Source organism: Parasteatoda tepidariorum, chromosome 2, assembly GCF_982258835.1.
Source record: "Parasteatoda tepidariorum strain Cologne lab strain chromosome 2, Ptep-v5.0, whole genome shotgun sequence".
In the NCBI taxonomy this organism is placed as follows: domain Eukaryota; kingdom Metazoa; phylum Arthropoda; class Arachnida; order Araneae; family Theridiidae; genus Parasteatoda; species Parasteatoda tepidariorum.
In genome coordinates this window covers 132,340,106-132,360,523 of record NC_141756.1, presented here as the reverse complement: position 1 = coordinate 132,360,523, position 20,418 = coordinate 132,340,106, and the positions used below count along the sequence as shown (strand labels likewise).

General features: G+C 35.1%; 1 protein-coding gene across 1 annotated transcript; it reads right to left on the bottom strand.

The window, feature by feature from the left end:
• Positions 1-14,201: 14,201 nt before the first annotated feature.
• LOC147816243 (uncharacterized) lies at positions 14,202-18,581 on the bottom strand. Its single transcript, XM_087156742.1, has 2 exons — positions 16,755-18,581; positions 14,202-16,655 (listed from the first exon to the last, which is right to left on the bottom strand). The coding sequence occupies exons 1-2, from the start codon at positions 18,579-18,581 to the stop codon at positions 14,202-14,204; spliced, it is 4,281 nt and encodes a 1,426-aa protein (XP_087012868.1).
• Between the last annotated feature and the right edge of the window lie 1,837 nt (positions 18,582-20,418).

Below are 20,418 nucleotides of genomic sequence, written 5' to 3'. Positions count from 1 at the left end.
TTCCGAGATTAAAAATCGTTCATTTGCGATTCTTTACAATATATACTCTTATTAAGGAACAGAATAAGTCACGCAACACAGCCGACTTGTTTAAGTGCAGGAATCAGTTTTATACTTTAAATACGACTGAAAAGACGTCATTTGAATATAATTATTTGAGAATGTTTTGCCCTTTATGTCAAGCATTTTTTTTTTTTTTTTACTATGCTTCTGTTATAGTCGCCACCAGCAACAGGGCGACTAAATACATGCATAAAAAGTTATTTAATTGCACCCCGTGTTATCGAAAACATGAGGTGCATTTAAGGCACCATGCTTCTCTTGTTAGGTCGTGGTGACTCAGGGGATAGAGCTCTCACCTCCCGATGAGGTGGACCGGGTTCGAATCCTGGCAATGGCTGACTGGTTAGAATTCCAGCTCACTACGACCACAGTTCAGAAGAAAATATCTTCAGTGGACGGGATTAAGGGTTAGAGTACCCTTGCCTCAAGCTAACAGTGGGAGGTTTTCGTGGCTTTCCTCCCCATGTAACGCAAATGTGGGTTAGCTCCCTCTAAAAATCCTCCAAGAGTGAGAATTTTTCTGAATACTTGATCCAGTTGTTACCTTGTCTTCTGGATTGGGTTCGAAATGACAAGGATGCGGAGTTGAACACTAGTAGTCGTGAACTGAAAATTCGATCATTTGTTCAACGACGGTTATAAAATAGAACAAAGTAAAATTTCTCTTGTTACAGTAGAAAGGACATTATTTTGTGCTGCGTCAAGATGTGAAGTTATCAAAGGTAATTCGAGCTAATATTTAGAAGCAATTTAATTTCCTCGTTATAATTAAAAATGAAACATGAATTTTATGTTGACTGCAAAAACCCTAGATTGTATTTGATGAAATTCTACATGCTTACAGAGGTCGGGAAAAAGTTCAGATATAAAAGTGTTGGTCATTTGTCATTCAAAATACTATTCCCTTTCTGATAAATCAGAGTACTTAAGTATCATCTGGTTCTAAAGATCTAATTAATAATATCGTTCGAGATGCACAATAGCTTGTCCACGTTTAGCTTAATGTTAATGACAATAATATTAATAATGACATTAGCTTAATGTTAGTGACAGACAAATGATAAACAAATGTACATAGTTTTTCCGCATCATAAAATGACTCTTTTAAGTAATCTTATTTTTTTTAGTACGATAACTACACTTTTATAACCTGAGATTTGTCCCGCAGTGAACGCGATCGTTAAGACACGGTTTCCAGCAAATCACAGAAGTCAAGTATCACTGGCTGCGGTCAGTGTGCGGGTGGGTTAGTAGCGTAGGGACTGAGGGTGTGCGGTATGGGTCCTCGTTAAACTGTTCTACCGTAAAAAGCTCGACTTCGCTTGCAGGTCGTTGGGCTACAGAAGCGGGGTTCACTTCCCCTCTGCAGAGGATCAAAATTGTTATGGCTCAGGGATGTTTCCCAGACCAACGCCAATAGTCCATTGTGCAGCTCTAGTGCGACGTAAATGAACTACAACAGCAATAAACTGAGATTTAGTATTGATAAAGAGAAATCAAAGATAAAAGATTTTTAAAAAATGTTGGCAAAAGTTCATTTTGATGAGCTTTTTGTTAAAATTGGCATTCTTTTGGCCCCAACTGTGCATTGGTTACGTTGACACATAAATGACGCCAAAAAACAAAACATAATTGAAACATTAAAAAATTCATTTTGCCGTCGAGTTAAACGTAGGAGGTTTTCGTGGTTTTTCCTCTCCACGAGCAAATACGAGTTAGTTCTATCGAAAAGTTCTCCATGTTTACTAATTTGTCCCAATGCTAGATCCAAGAGCACCCTTGTCTTATGGGTGCGGTTGAAAATTACAGGGCTATTTAGCAATGATAGACGTAAACCCGAAAATGGGGCTGTTGTTCAACACCTGTTATAAAATAAATTTAATGTTGCTGTTGTTGTCGTCAGCTATTATGTCAGAGCGATTTTTCTTGTTTTTCAGTGGTGCCATCTAGGTTCAAGAATTCGTCATCTGCCACTCCCATACGTAAAACCCGTTTATAGGGCGGACCCATTCATACATCTATTCATTCGTCCACGGATCATAATTTTGACCAGAACAATCAAATCTCCAATTCAGTACCCACAGAGGTATTGATTTGTTATAGGAACAATCGGGACTTTGTAATATGATAGATTTAACGTGCTCCAGACACCATTTACTACGCGGGGAGTCTTCGGCCGGCTGGATGCGAACTCCCATTCTCAGTCCAGAGTCCACAGCCCTGCCAACCAGGCTATTTCAACCCCCAAAATAAATTTACTAAATAATAGATTAAAATGCATTTTTATTGAAATAAAACAAGAAAAAAAACGTAAAAATACGAAAGCGTGCTGTCTAATGCAAAGTAACAAAAAAGAAAAAAATATTTAGAAGTTTTTGTGAGGCAAATTTGTGTTGCCATAAATGAAACAACATCGCTCCTCTTGGCGACCCACTTAGCAAAAATCCGAAGAGCGCCTCGAAATATAGTCTAACCCAGAGATGGGCAAACTTTTTTGGTCGAGGGCAAAAAATCGAGAAAAAAATTAAATTTTGGTGGGTCAAGTAAAAACTTCTAAATTTTTTTTAAAAAAAAGAGAAAAAAAGCGATATACAAGTTTTAATTTAAATATTTAGTGACATGAATGAAATTGCGATTTCATTTTTAAAAGTTTCCTATATTGAAGTTCAAAGTGAGATGTGCTTATTTTAAGGAAAGAGGCTAAATGCTTGCCTGTTAATCTACTTCTGAAATGATTTTTTCTAAGGTTCATAGTTGAAAACTCTTGTTCACATATATAAGATTAAGCAAACATAGCACTGATTTTCTGGGCAAGAAATATAAGATTTTGGAAACTAGCTTTTGGTAAAGATTTGTAAAACTCAAACTTTGGCATATTTAGAAACAACTGCTTTAGATGATTGTTAGATCGTCCGCTCGTTGGAGCTTAAAATGCGCAGTCTGTCGCATGTGAAGTACAATTCACCTATATTAGATTCCATAAGTCTGCTCCTCGAGAAAGACAAACGCTAGTTGGAGTCAATCTACGGCTATTCTATAAAGAACTTCTACTTTCAACATTTTACCAATTGAAGCTGTCTGTGCTAACTATTTCCATCAATTTATGTTTTGTCGAACAAAAATAGAGAAAGTAAAAAGGTCATCAGTACTTTGATAAAGGAGAAAGAACAGAAATAGCTTTAAACTAAGTCGACAAGAAAATGGATGAATATTGTTTATATTTGCAACGGTTCGTCAAGTTAAAATTCTATTCACTTTCCGGTGGGCCACAGTTGGCCAGCGGGCCGTAGTTTGCCCATCCCTGGTCTAACCAAACTTTTAAATTACTTAAGGATATAAAGTAATTAAATATTTGTAATGAATTTCTATTGGAAATCATTTAAAAGCATTTAAGCTTTATACGTTATCGATTATTATTTATTATAGACCTATAGACATAGATAATAAAATGAAATTTAACAGCTTTCGTTCTTTACTTTTAACTATTTGAAGTTGTTAAAATCAACGACTTCAATTTCATAGCTCTGCATTATTAAACTCTCATAGCTATATATGGAATATTATAAAAAATTTATAATGTACCCTATTTTAATCCATAAGAAAAAATTTTTTTATCGTTTTTTACTGCAAGCGATACAAAAATAAATAAATAAAAAACTTTCTTAAAGTATTTTATAAAAAGAAGTTCTATCGATAAAAAAAAAGAAGTGCATTTTATAAAGAAATTTAATATTCGTAGCCATTAAATGAAGGCGAAGGCGTCTCTTGGAAAAATTGTGAAACAAATGAGAAAAAAAATTAAATGCGTAAATTTCGTGAAAAATTGAAACTTTTGTAGTCATTTTCCTCGACACCTTCCATAATTCAACCAAAGGCTGACTTACTTTAAAGAATGCACAGAACTTGCATTTTTAAAAGCCTTTTCACATTTTTCTCCGTAATTATTTTTTCAGAAAAAATAAATAAATATTGCCTACGTTATTTTTTTTATCTCAGTTGACGCTTTAGGCAATCTAGTAAAAATTCTTGTTTCAAATATAGATATTTTAAAAATTACCTCTTAGCAAAAGTAACGTTAATTTATTTTTTTATTTTTTTTCTTTGGGGGGGGGATTAACACAGCATCAACAACGTGATAATTAATTCCATCACCAAACGCAGTGACGTTTGACCATTCATTTATTTCATTTAAGAGAAAGAAGCTAACTTTTGAAATCCATATAATTATACAATGGCATTGCCGATTTGCATTCACCTAATTTAAGAAGTTTAGCATGTTAAGCAGGCTTTTAAAATTAATTACATAACAGAATGAAATCACTTTACAATGCATTCTTCTAATACTTATAAAAAGATGGATATATACACTCAAAATATTAGACGCACTCTAAGATTCTATTCACACTAAGTCACATAAAAACAATAAGATACTATACAGCCTTATTGTTTTTATGTGACTGCTTGCACTTGTTTACGCTCGTGCATAAATGGGTTAAATTAGACAGTATATAATATAAATTTGCGATATATTATATAAATATTGAATGTTTATTACATCAGGCATTACATTAGTAAATTATAATAATTAGACCCAATGACTAGAGGCATTGTAGTATTTTTAATAATGACATGTTTTGCACTAGGTTATAGGCAATACTTTTATATTTAAACATGCATGTAATGGGTTTTTATTCAGGAGAATTTTTAAATTCTTCTTACTAATATTTATTTTTAACATATTGCACATTATATATATATATATATATAAATAAGTAAATACAAGAAAACACGAAGAAAGTTAAGAAAAACAATAAGTTTCAGAAAGCACTCTGTTTTGCGGATATAATCGTGTGGGCTGAAGAAAAGATTATATCTTTTTTTTTCCCGGTTTTATTTTTCCAGTTTTTTAAATAAAATTTCTTTTTTTTTTTATTATATATATTATATAAACTGTTGTTTGTTATTTTTTACTTATTATTCCCCCCCCCTTTTTTCATATGTCTATAATTTTTCTTTCTTTTAATCTTCATTTTGAACTTATATATATATATATATATATATATATATATATATATATATATATATATATATATATATATATATATATATATATATATATATATATATATATATATATATATATATATATATATATATATATATATATATATATATATATATATATACTATTAGAGTCTATGCAAAATCTTAATTATCAAGGGATACTATATCGCTTTATTGTTTTTACGCGTGTCTGAAACCGGTTTGCACTTGTTTACGTTCGTATATCAATGGGTAAAATTAGACGATATAACATATAAATTCAGTGATTGGATACATTAGACGACATATTATATAAATATGAAATATTTATTATATCAGGTATTATATTAGTATGTTATTATAAATAGACCCAATGATTAGAGGCACTGTAGTGTTTTAATAATGACACGATTTGCACGAGTTTATGAGCAATACTTTTATATTTAAACATCCATGCATTTAAACATCCATGCAATGGATTATTTATTTAGGAGATTTTTTTTATTTACTTCCGATTTTTTTTTCAATGTATTGCATTACAATGTTAAACGTAAGCAAGTTCAAACCTGTTTCATTCGTGTAAAACCAATGAAGCTGTATAGTATGACACGATAATTAAGATTTTACATCGAATCTTTAGTGCGTCCAATCATTCGGCCAGGGACTGTATACAGATAGACATAGAAATTGGAGGTATACATGTATAAACGGAAGAAAAATCACTGGGTTCTAAAAAATTTCTGTTAATTGTACAATTCAATGAATAATCAATTTCCAGATAAATAGTGATGTATATAATGAATCAAAACAACGTCTCATAAATTGAGTAATGAATCCTTTCCTAATTCTGCAAACACTAAATCGTATTTTTAGAGGCAGTGCCATCTTAACCGCTCTTGCGAGAAAGACTGAATGTAAAAAAATAGTAAAAGCAACATTAAGTGAAAATAAAAATACAAAATCTTTTCACAGAAAGGCTATTTTTCTAGAACGATTTAATTCTTGAGTCGCAGTGACTGCTATGGTTCTTTTTCTGTTCATTCTGTTGCATTTAATGAAAAAGAATTTTTCGTAGATCATGTTTTTGGTTCCCAAAAAAAAGGTCATAAACAGTATTTGAGACGGTGAAAAAAGCCCCACTGAGGGTTTTTGAATTTGCATGAGGTAAGCTAGTATTTTAGACAGAATGCGAAATACTTGTTCGAAAACCTAACACTGTTATTCACTTCTTTATTTCACTCTGGATTTTTTTTTTTCTATTGAAACAAAGTACTCGAGGGAATTTCTTTTTGTACCTCTAAAGTGGGAAGGGAAAATTCCGCTCCTCCCCACAAATAGAGAAAAAAAAAAGCTACTAAGTATGGAAACGAAAAAATATCACTTTCCTGCTTTGTATATTCATACGTGTGTGTGTGTGTAATATAAAAAGCTTTAACAAGCATATATTTTTTTTAAAAATTAATTGGGTTTTTTTCTTAATTCATTATTTAATACTAAATCCCATTTACTAAATTAATAATTTATATCTTCTCCTAAAAATGAAATAAAAAATGCATAATTATAATTTTAAGTTTTTCCCTAAACCAAGCGCGAGAACCTGAATGATCCCTCGACCTATTTTGTTAAAGAATTGTAATTCTTCAATAAATAACGCCAAAATAACGTCTGAAACTACTTTCAAATTGTAAAATTCTTTCGCAACCCTTCCATTTTATGCTACCACGTGTAGTCCTTTGGAATAACTGGAGGTCCATTGGAAATGCAGGAGATAAAACTTTTCCCTATAAATACGCATGAGCCGGGATAGCCTGGTGGGTAGAAAACTGGCCCTATGTCCGAGAGTTCATGGGTTCGATCACCGCCGGCTCCCTGTGTAGTAAATGGTGACTGATGCAATTTAAATCTGTCGAGTCGCAAAGTCCTCCATGTTCCCATTGAAAATGAATACCTCTGGGGGTACTGATCCGGGAGTTTCCTTGTCTTCTGGATTTTTTTCAAAGTGACAAGGCTACTGAGCTGAACACCAGTATTCGTAAAACCAAAACGGTTGTTCAAGGACGGATATCAATATACGAGGGTTGTAAATTAAATAGTGGCAACTTAACCTTGAAACTCACAAAAGGGCGCTCATGCGTAAATAGGGTATGGGTGCGGTGAGGTGGCGCTGTTGTCGATGTGTAGAGTGCAAAAAACAGTCGATTTGCTTAGAAGGGTAGTTGTTGCGTGGCGTTAAAGTGAGGAGTTTCGTTTACATCGCTCTAAAGCATGTTGTGAAAAGGCTTAATGACTAAAAAAGACGAGATGCTTGAATCCATCGTGCTACTGTCCTATATGGTAAAGCATTTGCTCCAAAGGCTTCCACTAATCCTCGATAGCATTCTGTTGCATTTTTGACACGGGCAACCTCGATTGTAAGCCACGACCGCTGATCACCTTTTGAAAACATGCTTTAGAGCGATGGAAACGAAACTCCTCACTTTAACGCCACACAACAACTACCCTTCTAAACTAATCGACTTTTTTTTGCACTCTACACATCGACAACAGCGCCACCTCACAGCTCCCATATCTAATTTGCGCACGCCCGTCCTTCTGTGAGTTTAAAGGTTAAGTTGTCACTATTTAATTTACAACCCTCGTATATGTATATGTAAATACGTATGTAAAAACGTATAGATTATGTAAAATAAAATAAAACAAAAACATGCTTAAAATAGTTTATTTACTATTTTGAACTAATTTAAGACGAAATGAAATACTGATGACACTGCATTAGCACTAAAAGGAGGAGGAAAAAAACTTTTAAAAAATAGAAATCACAAAAATATAAATAAAACACTCAAAAAAATAATATTCATTTCTAAATTGACAGTTTCAAAAATGTTGTGAAGTTTTAACATTTTATATTTGTCAGTTTTTATTTTTTTTTCCTTTTCTTCGCTAAAACATCGCTATTATATCGCTCTTGGTTTTGCGTTTCGACTATGATGTGCTGAAGGTTATGACTAATCCGCTCTTAAATCATTTCAATAAAAATGCACAGCTGTTTCTTAGTTAATTGCGGAGCTATTTCTGAATTAATTATAATCAGGTTGTTTTAAATGCCATTTCTTAAACACAAAAAAAAAATTTATTTTTTTTTACTAAACAAGAAATTTAGATAATATGCATATAATTAAATAATTAAATCAGAAGTTTCTTTATTAAAATATTTTAAGTTTTCAGACGGTTTATATATTGTTTAATAAAATAATTTCGCAATTATTACTTTCAAGGGAGTTCTTTACAATCATTCGATGTACATTATTTATGTCTTACAAGTATTATGACTAGTCAAAAGTTTGTTTAAAGTTATTCAGTATTATTTTATAAAACAATATAATTTTTTTTATTTATAATATTTTTTCCTCATAGTGTAATAATTTTCATAAGTCTTTTTTTTTATTTCTGTCAGAAGTTTTCCAGCATAATATTAATTTATTTTTCTTTCAAAGTGTAACTGTACATTGAATTAAGTAGTTTTACATTCGAAATTAATTTTCGACTTTGTTTAAAATAAAAAATTTGAGCAAATATTTAAGATAGTAGTGGTAATGCTAACGAAACAATGCTAGTAGTGATTCTGTTGTACTTATTGATCGCGTCTGTTTCCCAAACTGGCGATATTGAACTTCTTATACTATTATTCTATGAAACTTTGATCCTAATTCCGCCATTTTGTATACTGTTGTTGCATAATCTATGAAAGTTTCATCGTATTGCTTTATGTAGCAGATCCCGCTATGAACAAGGAGCTGTGACACTTCTGTCATTGATGTCAAATGTTCGAAAATTGGACAGCCTTTTATAAATCTTTAACGCCCTCCGATCTGAAAAATTGGATAAAAGTTCGTTGTGCTTTTCTGGTATAAAAAGTCGTGCAACCACTGTCTATACGAAAACTTTCCTACTTTCATTCCATGTTGTTTTTAGGCCATTAAGGCAAGGGGGTGTGATTTTTCTTGTTTTCGAGTGGTGCCATCTATGACCGAGAATTCGACTTCTGCTACACCCATACGTCACACCCGTTCATAGGGCAGACCCATTCAAACGGGCATTCATTCACCCACAGATCGTAATTTCGACCTGAACTAGAGAACTATCTCCAATTCATTACCCTCAGGTGTATGATTTGTTATGGAAACACGAAGGACTGATATAACGTACACCACTCACCATTGACTACAGGGGAAGTCTTTTGCAGGCTGGCTTCGAACTCTCGTTCTCGCGAACTTGAGTCCACCGCCCTGCCAACCAGGCTATCCCTGGCCGCGATGACTCAGGAGCGTTCGCCTTCAAAGGAAGTGCGCCGGTTTTGAATTCCAGCGATGGCTGATCAATATGAGTTCCGCATTGCACCGACCACAGTGGTAACAAAAAATATCCTCAGCAGTAGACTGATCATGGGCTAGAGTTCCCTTTCCGGCTAACCGTGGAAGGTTTTCATGGTTTTCTTCTCCATGTAACGCAAATGTGGATTAGTCTCATCAAAAAGTCAGCCACGAAGGCGAATTTCTTCCACTACTTGATCCAGGAGTTCCCTTGTCTTCTGGATTGGGTTCAAAATTACAAGGTTAAATAAATTAATACAGTCAAACTCCGCTGTAGTGGACCTTCAAAGGACCGACATTTCAGTTCGCTATAACCGGGACTTCACTGTATCCGTTCCGCAAACAATTTTAACTCATGGTTCCAAACTCCTCCCTTTTATGACACATTATTTAAATAAATGACCCATTAAATGAAATACAAAAATGACTGAAAAATGATACGTAGTATCAAAAAAATGGGTTAACTTATTTTTATTTATTAATCTCTATTAATTTTTTTATTAATCTTCGTCCTGCGTACAAAAAAAAAATAGTAATCTTTAGCTGATGTGCAATCCTCGATATCAGATATGGAAACACTTCCGATAATTTTTCCCGAATTCATGTTATGTCCGCTTTTTAAACCTGTCCAATCAGCCACTCGAAAGTAGTCTCATCCAATAGCTTAGCAAATTCACCGGCGTTAATTTGAAGCATTTGTCCACCCACTGGAAGAGAGTGGCTTCTTTGAATGCTGAACCAACCAATGCAATAAGTAAGCAAAGAAGAAGAAATGCTTGTTGCCACATCCCATGCTACAGATGGTTTTAAAAATCGGTATGTATTTTGAAGTAGACGTTTCAAAATTGTTACCAAAAAAGAAAATCAGTGGAAGAGAGTATCCAATATCCTCTCTTCTCTTGTTTCACTGTATAGCGAGGCACGGGAGCGAACATTTCGTTCACTCTATCGGGGAGTTCACCATAAACCGTGTTCACTATAACGGGGTTTGACTGCAGTATTTTGTTATTGCAAGCATGCAGAAATCCTGCAAAGGTCTCAGTTTCAATTGAACGAGTCAATGACGTGCAGATTAATTTCTATAATGTGAAAATAGGAGAAGATTGGATTATAATTTGAAAATAGGAGAAAGAAAATGGTTCCACCCTTAGTGTATCTGTACTTTATCTAGATAATCTGCAGAATAGCTGTAACATTTCTATGCTTCTGTCACATTTATTTAAATATACAATAACTTTTGAAAAATTGCTTTTGAAGAGCCCTCCGGGACCACTTTTTCAAAAATATCTCTAAGCCGATTGTGAGTGGAGGAAGTCAAAAATCACAGTTTGTCCCTCTTTTTTTCCAGAGATTCCTTCTCCTGTCCACACAGTTTCGAACCTATAGGAATCGATTGTCTACCTTCGTCAATCCCCAATCCAATTAGGGGGGGAGGGTGGAGGAAGGCAAAGGGTGATGGCCAGATTCCAATCCAGAAAGCAGGAATCGGGTTACTCCGCGAATTGGATTAGCATCCCATCTCCGGAACGCATTCTGTTCTATTCCCTGCTGCACCCCTCTTCTTCTCCAGGAATCAATGCCACTTAACAGGGGCCATTTTTCAAATTTTACGCTCATGAGACCACGAATAAGAGCCCCTTTGGAAAAAGGGGGGGGGCGAGTGCTAAAATCGATGGAAGAAGCAATTACGCGGAATCGAAAGGCTCTTTATTCACGCCTTTTTTTTCACCCCTAAAATAATATTTCATATTTTTTTTTTCTTTTATGCTCGGACCTCATGAGCTGTTGACGGCTCACACACCTGTCCTCTTATGCCCCCCCCCCTTCTGTTGCGGGAAATTGCCCGCATGATTACACAATATTCTTTTTCATTCTGGTACCCTCATTCGTTTTGCATGTTGGCGGAGCATTCGGGGAAACACTCTATATAGACAATGTAATGTACCAAAGATGTGAATTGTATTTTTAAAAACACAACTATTGAAACGTATAGGACACATTGAAAAATTGAAAACATTCTAAAATGTATTTCAGCCCGTTTAAAAAAATATTGCAATCGTGAAAAATAATAATAATTATTATTATTATGTTGTTGTCGGAAAAGAAAAAATTATGCTGTAGTCGGAAAAAAATAGAATTACATTGTAATCGAAAAGAAAAAAAAAATTATGTTATAGTCGTCAAATACATTGCAGTTGTTTTGCAAGCAACAATCTCGAGTTCATTACATACAATTTCCCTGACCATATTATTAGACACACTATAAGATTCTATGTTAAATTATAATTATCTGGTGATACTCTATACAGCTGCATTGTTTTTATGCGACTGAAACCGGTTTGCACTTGCTTACGTTCGTGTATCAACTGGTTAAATGAGACGATATAACATATAAATACGGCGATTGGATACATTAGACGATATATTATATAAATATAGAATATTTATAATATTAGGTATTATATTAGTGTATTATAATAATTAGACCAAATTAGACGCTCTGTAGTGTTTTAATAATGACATGATATGCACATGTTTATAGACACTACTTTTATATTTAAACACACATGTAATAGGGTTTTTATTCAGGAGATTTTTTATATACTTCCTATTTGTATTTATCGCATTGTATTGCAATGTTAGCCAATTGATATACGACTGTAAACAAATGCAAACCGGTTTCCGCCGCGCTAAATAAATAAAGCTATATAACCTTATAGTGCGTCCAATAATTTAGATAGGGGTTTTTAATATATATATATATATATATATATATATATATATATATATATATATATATATATATATATATATATATATATATATATATATATATATATATATATATATATATATATATATATATATATATATATATATATATATATATATATATATATATATATATATATATATATATATATATATATATATATATATATATATAAACACATCGATTGACTGCTTCTTCCCGAAAGGATGTCTCATTGACCAATATGATCGTTGAACCAATCGAAATCGAAAAATAAGATCAAATGGTCAGTGGGGAAAACAAGGGCTAAATTTTTGAGTTGAGCAAATAAAAAAGAAGGGGAAAAAAAAGAATGATTGGAGGTAGTAAAAAAGAAAGTTGTTCTACAAGATGGTCGTTTCGGGTAATGAGCATGTCAAACGATCTTCCAATTGACTTTTATTTTAGAGCCCTCCACTCCCCTTCTCGTGTTTCTTTTTCATTCGATTAATGTCCAACGCATTATTCTTTGTCTTTTTTAAAGTGAATACTTTTTTTTTTTTTACTTTTTCCCCTTTTTCTGGACTCAACTGATACAATTTTTAAAGCTTTTAAAAAAAAATGAAAGAAGAGTAAAATCTTTTTTAGGGAGAGGCATGGTTAAGAATACTTCAAAATCTATCGTTTTAAGTAATCGATCGATTTAAAACTCGCATTATAGTATTAGGTACGTGATTATAGACAAATAACTGTCCATGTCAAAATTCTTGATGGTTCCGTCAAAACATTTTGATGGTTTCAGTACGATTCATGATGGTTCACCATCATTTGATAGTTACCATCATCCAACATCGTTCATGTTTTTTTTGATAACTTCCATCATTCGGTGATGATTCACTATGCATTTCCATGGTGGTTTAATAATAATTATTGTTGGTTCAGTATACCATCAGAACAGCTGTTGGCCTATCAAAAATCTGTCTGAATTCCTACATTGGGGTAATGGTGGTTCGTTCCAATATTCGATTTCTGAAAAACTATGCTGGAAATTTGTGAAGGTTCAACATGGGACATCAAAACAAGTTGCTATTCTTATGTTGGATCATCATAAGTCAGTCAGAATTCCTTTATTGGGATGATGGTTACTCATGCTGATTATCATCAAAAATATAATGGTTTATGATAGAATTATTAATGATTACCATCAATATTATACAGTACTCCCCCACCAGAAGAATACCTGTGATAGAATTCGATGAATGGATAGCACTAGTTGATTCATTGCTGTCTTATGAGGAGCCGGGAGAGCTGTATTAATATCACCGTACTTTTGTTGATCTTCAGAACTGTATTAAGTTCACGGTCGTGGTCGATCCTGTGTTGCCATTAGCAGTCTAGTGAATGCGTTGTACGTTATGTGTTGTGTCCTTATGTAAATAACAAGTTAGGAATCTTGAGGCATCTTTATAAAAAGAACTTTGTTTATTATTTTTTCAACTACTCTCTCTAGTTACAGAATCGCTCGTAACCATGGCATCGTGAACAACGTTGCCACCGGAATTTGAACCAGCACAAAAAACAATTAAATTATAACACCTCGTGACACACTCCCACCTTTGATTGTTCTTAATAATCAAACACAAATCTCTTAGACATTCAAAGGTAGAAGAAGCTACAACAGTTGACGTCTAACGAAACTTAAATTAACTGTAACGAGTTGGTTTTCGTACAGCCCTACCACATTTAGTTTTCATTAAGTCTGTGCATCGTTCATCATCTCTAATCTCTCCAAATTCAGTTTCACCTTTGAGGCTATCAACTTTAGTTTTATCTTTAAAGTTATTGATCTTTACTTGTTTAAATGGTTCACGGTTAAATATTTCATTTGTGAAATCGAGTTCCAAAGGATGCAATCGTTGCACAGGACGAATTAGTTCGCCTTTTCCAGTTTTCAATTTTACGACTCTAACCGAGTTGTCCTTCCCAGGGAAAACTTAAACTACTCGTCCCATTGGCCAGTCCAGTCTCCTTTTGTCACACTCGATGAGGACCCCATCTCCAATTTGTATTCGCTTGATAGGTTTTTTATTTTCCTGCCTATGAATAAGCATACTGAGGTACTCTTCCCGAAATCTCTTCCGGAGATCCTCTCTCAATTTCTGTTGATATCTGCACCTTTTGGCCAGGTTGACGCTATCTAAATTGTCTAAGTCAGGCACTCCCACCGTTTGAACGTCCTGAAGGAACATAGCTGGGGTTAGTGGTGTTAAGTCCTCTGGATCTTCAGATAAATAGTTGAGTGGCCTGGAGTTGATAACTGCTTCTGCATCACATAGAACGGTACTCAACTCTTCAAAATTTATGGATGCTTTTCCTAAAACTCTTCTCAGAAGGTTCTTCACCATTTGGACCATACGCTCCCAAAATCCACCCCACCAGGCGGCTGTAGGAGGGATAAAGACCCATTGAATTCTCAAAATTGAACTCTCTTGAATTATTTTGCTCCAGTCGATAGAAGCCATTAAATTGACCGCTCCAACGAAATTTGTTCCGTTGTCGCTATATATAGTTCGTGGTCTCCCACGTCTTGCTATAAATCTTCTTAGTCCAAGCAAGAATCCATCAGTTGAGAGGCTCTGTATCAGCTCTAAATGGATAGCCCGATACACGGCGCAGGTAAACAATAATATCCAAACTTTATCTCCATTCTTCAAATAGAGTGGCCCTGCCAAGTCAACCCCTGTCACCTCGAAAACCAACGCGTCTCGAACCCTGTCTTCAGGAAGGGAGGCAGGCACGGTTTCTAATTTCCTGGAAGAATATCTCTTACATCGTTTCAAGATCCTTTGAACAGTCTTCCGACCTCTGAGAACCCAAAAAGTTTGTCGAAGATCTGACAGGACTACTTGAGTTCCACTGTGGCAAGAAACCAGATGCTTTTCATAAATTAACTTTTCCACAAGTGGGTGATCAGACGGTAAAACTATGGGACATTTGAAGTTTTCTTCATCTTCCCTTCTGAAAATTTTTGTCTTTATTCTTATCAGATCGTCGGCATCGCGGAAAGTGTTGAAGCCTTTCAATTTATTCTTCGTGACAGTGTCACCAAAACTTTCCTTCTGCACAATTTTTAGTAGTTTCTGCTCAGCCGAGTTTATATCGTCAACAGATAACTCTCCTCTTTTTATACTACCTGGGTTTCTACAATTTGTGCAGAATCGAAGGATCCATGCTACCATTCGTACTATAGTTGAGTATTTTGAAAACCGCTTCAAATACCAAGTAGTCTCATGAGTATGAAGATTGGTTACAACTACGGGTTTCTCTCTCTCTCTTGAGACCTCATCTTCATCGGTTTGTTCTGCTGAGTCGGGCCATTCCTCCTTTGACCCTTTCAGCCACTGTGGGCCCTCCCACCACTTAGACTCTTTAAGAGTTTGAACAGAGCATCCTCTTGAAGAGAGATGGGCTGGGTTGCTGTGCCCAGGAACGTGTCTCCACATTTCTCTTGAAGAGAGCTGAACTATTTCCTTTACTCTGTTGTTCACAAATGTACCCCAATTTTCGTTGTTCTTAATCCAATGGAGAACAGTTGTGGAATCCGACCAAAAGAACACATGTACATCTTTTAAACTCATAGCTTTCTGCATTGATTGTGCTAGTCGAGCGCCAATACTGCATGCCAGTAGCTCTAATCGAGGTATGGTTGTGAGTCGTATCGGCGCTACTCGTGACTTGGCCTGTAGTAGCTGTACATTAACACCCTTTTTTCCTTCTGATCTCAAATAAATTACGCAAGCGTAGCTCGACGCGCTAGCATCACAAAAGGTGTGCAAGCTGAAAGACTGTCGGTATCCTAAAGGAATCACACATCGGGGTATTCGTATGGTTTTCAATTTAGTCAAGTCGGACAGCCATTTGATAAATTTCTTCTCTGCTTCCTCAGGGAGTCGTTCATCCCAAGACAATTTTTTCTTCCAAGTTTCTTGCAGCAACAATTTAGGAATGATTGTCACCGGGCAAGTAAACCCTATGGGATCAAAAACCTTTTGAATGGAGGACAACACATTTCTTCTGGTAAAAGATTCACAGCTGCTATCAAATTGATCAGAATCACAAAAAAGTGCGTCCTCATTTCGGTCCCACAGAAGACCAAGTACTTGGGAAGGCTCCAATTCAGCGTCACTTGTCGTACTTTCCCAGCCTCTAAGTTCAAAGTTTCCAAGTTGCATTAATTCGGTTGCTCCGGTCACGAAATGAGAAAGTTCTCGAACGGTATCAACTGACGTGACGCAATTGTCCACATAAAAACTTTTCTCCAAAATTTCAGCAACGTCACGATATTTTTGAGGGCAAATGTGTAAAAGGTTGTTGATTACAGCGCCAAGTATAAATGGGCTACAATTCAGTCCAAAGACCAACCGTCTGTGTCTGTACGTCTTCATCTTCTTTTTTTCATAATCACTCCACCAAAAAAATTTTAAAAAATCTCGATCTTCTGGATTTATAGATATCTGTAAAAAAGCTTTCTTTATGTCGGAAATCACGCCAAGATTCTTTTCTCTAAATCTCATCAATATCGATGGAATGGTATCCAATACATTCAAACCCTTGTCTAAACAGTCGTTGAGAGAAAATTTGCCCTTTTCTTTACTTGCGGCGTCAAATACTGGTCTTACTCTAGTTGTCGAATGTTCCTTAAAAACTCCTCTGTGAGGAAGATAATGACTCCTCCCCTTCGGAACTTCATCAGGAACCACCTCTATTATTTGATCCCTTTCCCATTCTTGGATAACCGACTCATAGGCTAAATATCTTCCTGAAGAAATTAACTTGGATGTGGTGGAAAGAAGTCTTTTTTCGGCAATGATTCGGTTATCCGGAAGATCAGCATTGTCTGTCCAGGGTAATTTAACCATATAGCGCCCATCAATATCAGTTGACAAGGTATCGTTGAAAAATTTCATCACTTCTTCTTCTTTTGGGGCCTTTTCTACAGGATCTTTGATTCCTAAAACTTCCATGTCCCAAAAGTGTTCTATTTTATCACTATGAATTAACATGGTGATACTCACAGAAGCATTAGTGCGTAATGGGTCGTAAGAATCATTGGTGGTTCTGCCCATAACAAGCCAGCCTAAATGAGTTTCACAGGCAATCAACCCACATTGAAGACGTTCCATGTTTCCAGTGAATAGCTGTCCGCAAAATTCGGCACCAATTAACAGTTCTATATCAGGTGAACCTTCTCCGTAATTAGCAATCCATATCTTTTTCTTATATAATTCCTTATTCCACGGTCCTCTTTTAAGTCTAGGAATTGTACCACAAATAGACTGCTGATCAAAAACTTGTATGTCCAGAGAAAAATTTCTATTTTGTGGTTTAAGAGTGATTTGGTAAAGCCCATGATCTTTCACTTGCGTCGTAACGCCGCCAAACAATGATTGGGCTAAACTTCTTCTTGTCGTAGGTTTAAGGCCCATTTCTTTAACAGTTCTCTTCAATATGTGAGAATTCTGGGAGTCACTGTCAATAAGAGCTCGAACCAGTTTTCTTTTCCCATTGGCTTCAATATTTACTAAGAGAGTCTGCAGAAGAACTTCGTTACCCTCTTTGGCGACCAACACATTACTTGAATCTACCCTTTCCTTAGCTGTCAACTCCCTTTTGTTTACTGGTAACTCGAAACACATAATTACGTGATGCCGCTTGGAACACATCATACATTTGAGTTTTGCTTTGCACTCTTTGGCCCTATGGTTAGCCTTGAAACAAATATAACACGCTTTCTTATTGCTTAAGACTTCTCTCTTCTTATCCAAAGACCAACTTTGTGCAATGAAGCAATCTCTACTTTCATGAGTCTTGTCACAGAACACACAAAATGGATGCCTCTGGGATATGTCACTAGAAACCAGAGTACTGGCGGTGGGAATGACTTCGTCGATGTGTTGCTCTTTCTTAGACCTCAACCTTGTCCGAGCACCATCAAATCCATTTCTCGCCAGTTGTAAACGTTCTTCGCCTTCCACCTCGCGTAACAATTCAATCTTCGGAAGACGCATTCTTCGTTTTGTATTTGGCGATAAAGTGACGGAACTCGCCGCTCCATTCAACACAATTTGTTTACTGAAAAATATTTCACTTTCTGCTCTTGCCAAATCCATTTTTTGATCATATTCTTCAATCTTATTATACTCAGCTTCTAATTCAACGTCTGTTTTTATATCGTTCAAAATTAATTCGTCACATTCTTTCATTTTATTAAAAACTCTATCTAAAGTAAAACACTGCTGTTTGAGGTTTTTACTGTCAGGCGTTTGTTTTTCTAATTCGTCAAATAAACTTCCTATGGTTTTGGTAAAAGTCATTCTAAGTAGTTTACGTTTTCTGATTATGTCGCCCATTATACAAAAATTCAATGCTTTTCCTCTCACTATAAAATATTTCACTAACCTGTGTCAACTACGGATCACGTCGACGGGTCACCAAATGTTGTGTCCTTATGTAAATAACAAGTTAGGAATCTTGAGGCATCTTTATAAAAAGAACTTTGTTTATTATTTTTTCAACTACTCTCTCTAGTTACAGAATCGCTCGTAACCATGGCATCGTGAACAACGTTGCCACCGGAATTTGAACCAGCACAAAAAACAATTAAATTATAACACCTCGTGACATTATGTGTGATCGAGACTGAGTAGCAACAGCGTGAGGAGATCAATGTCGCAGTCACAATTAGCAAGTCAACTGTTCAATGTGGACCATCCATCGAAGTAGGCGAGTTCAGATCGAAGTGAACGTTACTCCCAAGATAGGCGTGTTCACATCACATCCGGGTCACCAATGTGGGGAGAGTAGATATCGACAATGTCAATCTTCATAAACGAAAAGGTACCCCACCATCGAATCGAGTTAGCATGTCTTATATACTAATGAATTGGCATTTTTGCAGTTGTACACACTACAATGGAACTGAAACTGTCAATTTATGTATTCTCATCAGTACATAACATCGAAGCCTGTTTGGTTTCAGGTTAAAATATAAAGTGTTTTTAATAGACGTGTCCTCTGTCCGCAGGTTTTGTTGTTTAATTCAGCTGCCCCCCACAACTGCGATTTGTCAGATATCGATAGTTTCTGATATTATTTTCTAAAATATCAATTTGTAACCCATAACAAATGAACTTTATTAATCTTTATTCTTGATAAAAAAAATGAAAACAAAAATTATCATGGGGCGGTATTTATGAAATTCACTATACATAAAACTATGAGAAAAAAATTCCATATAAATGAAATTCCAGATCTCACCCAATAAAAAAATCCAAATTTAATTTTAACTCCTCAGTGATAAAGAAGTCAAAGTGCCCTCAAAACAATTATTTTTTTTTAAATGAAAAAAAATAAACACCTTTTCAGTAGCATTACGTGCACACTTAAATGAAAGTCAATTAGTTTTCACAAAGTAGTATATAGCTCACATATTTTAAAAATAAAAAATGGCATAAAAGTTTTGGAATTTTTTAATCTTAAAGCTTCAAATTTCCTCCTTTCCAAAAAAAAATAAATAACATAACATAAATTAAAATATTAAGTCAAAATCAGTTATTATTTATCAGTTATAATTATTTACTTCTGTAAATCTGAGAATTCATTTGCTTATATTAATTATAACATTCTTCGTGGGTAGTTATGAGCAAAATGCAAGGAGAAAAAAAGACATCGAATGCATAGATTATGAATTTTTAAATCGTTTATTCAACACACAATATATTAGGTTTATTTGACTTTATATTTTATAAACGTCGCTGAACAACTGACCCAAATTTGAGTACACAACTACCAATGTTCAACTCCGCAGACTTGTCATTTTGAACCCAATCCAGAAGACTAGGGGAACTCCTTGATCAAGTATTATTAGAAACTTTGCCTTCGTGGAGGACTTAGAACTAGCCAGCATTGTGTTACCTGTGGAGAAAAATCACGGAAACCTCCCACGGTTGGCCAGACGGCAAGAGGGCACTGCCCCATGTGGTCCGTCAACCTCTGAGGATATTTTCTGCCAGAACTTCTCGAACCGACCACAGCGCGAAAGTCGGATGCGAAATTCGTATCACTGGGATACGAACCGGGTCACTTCGCTGGGAGCCACTACGCCTCATGTTAGGATAATTGTAAAACCTAATTACTTCAAAGTTTATTTTT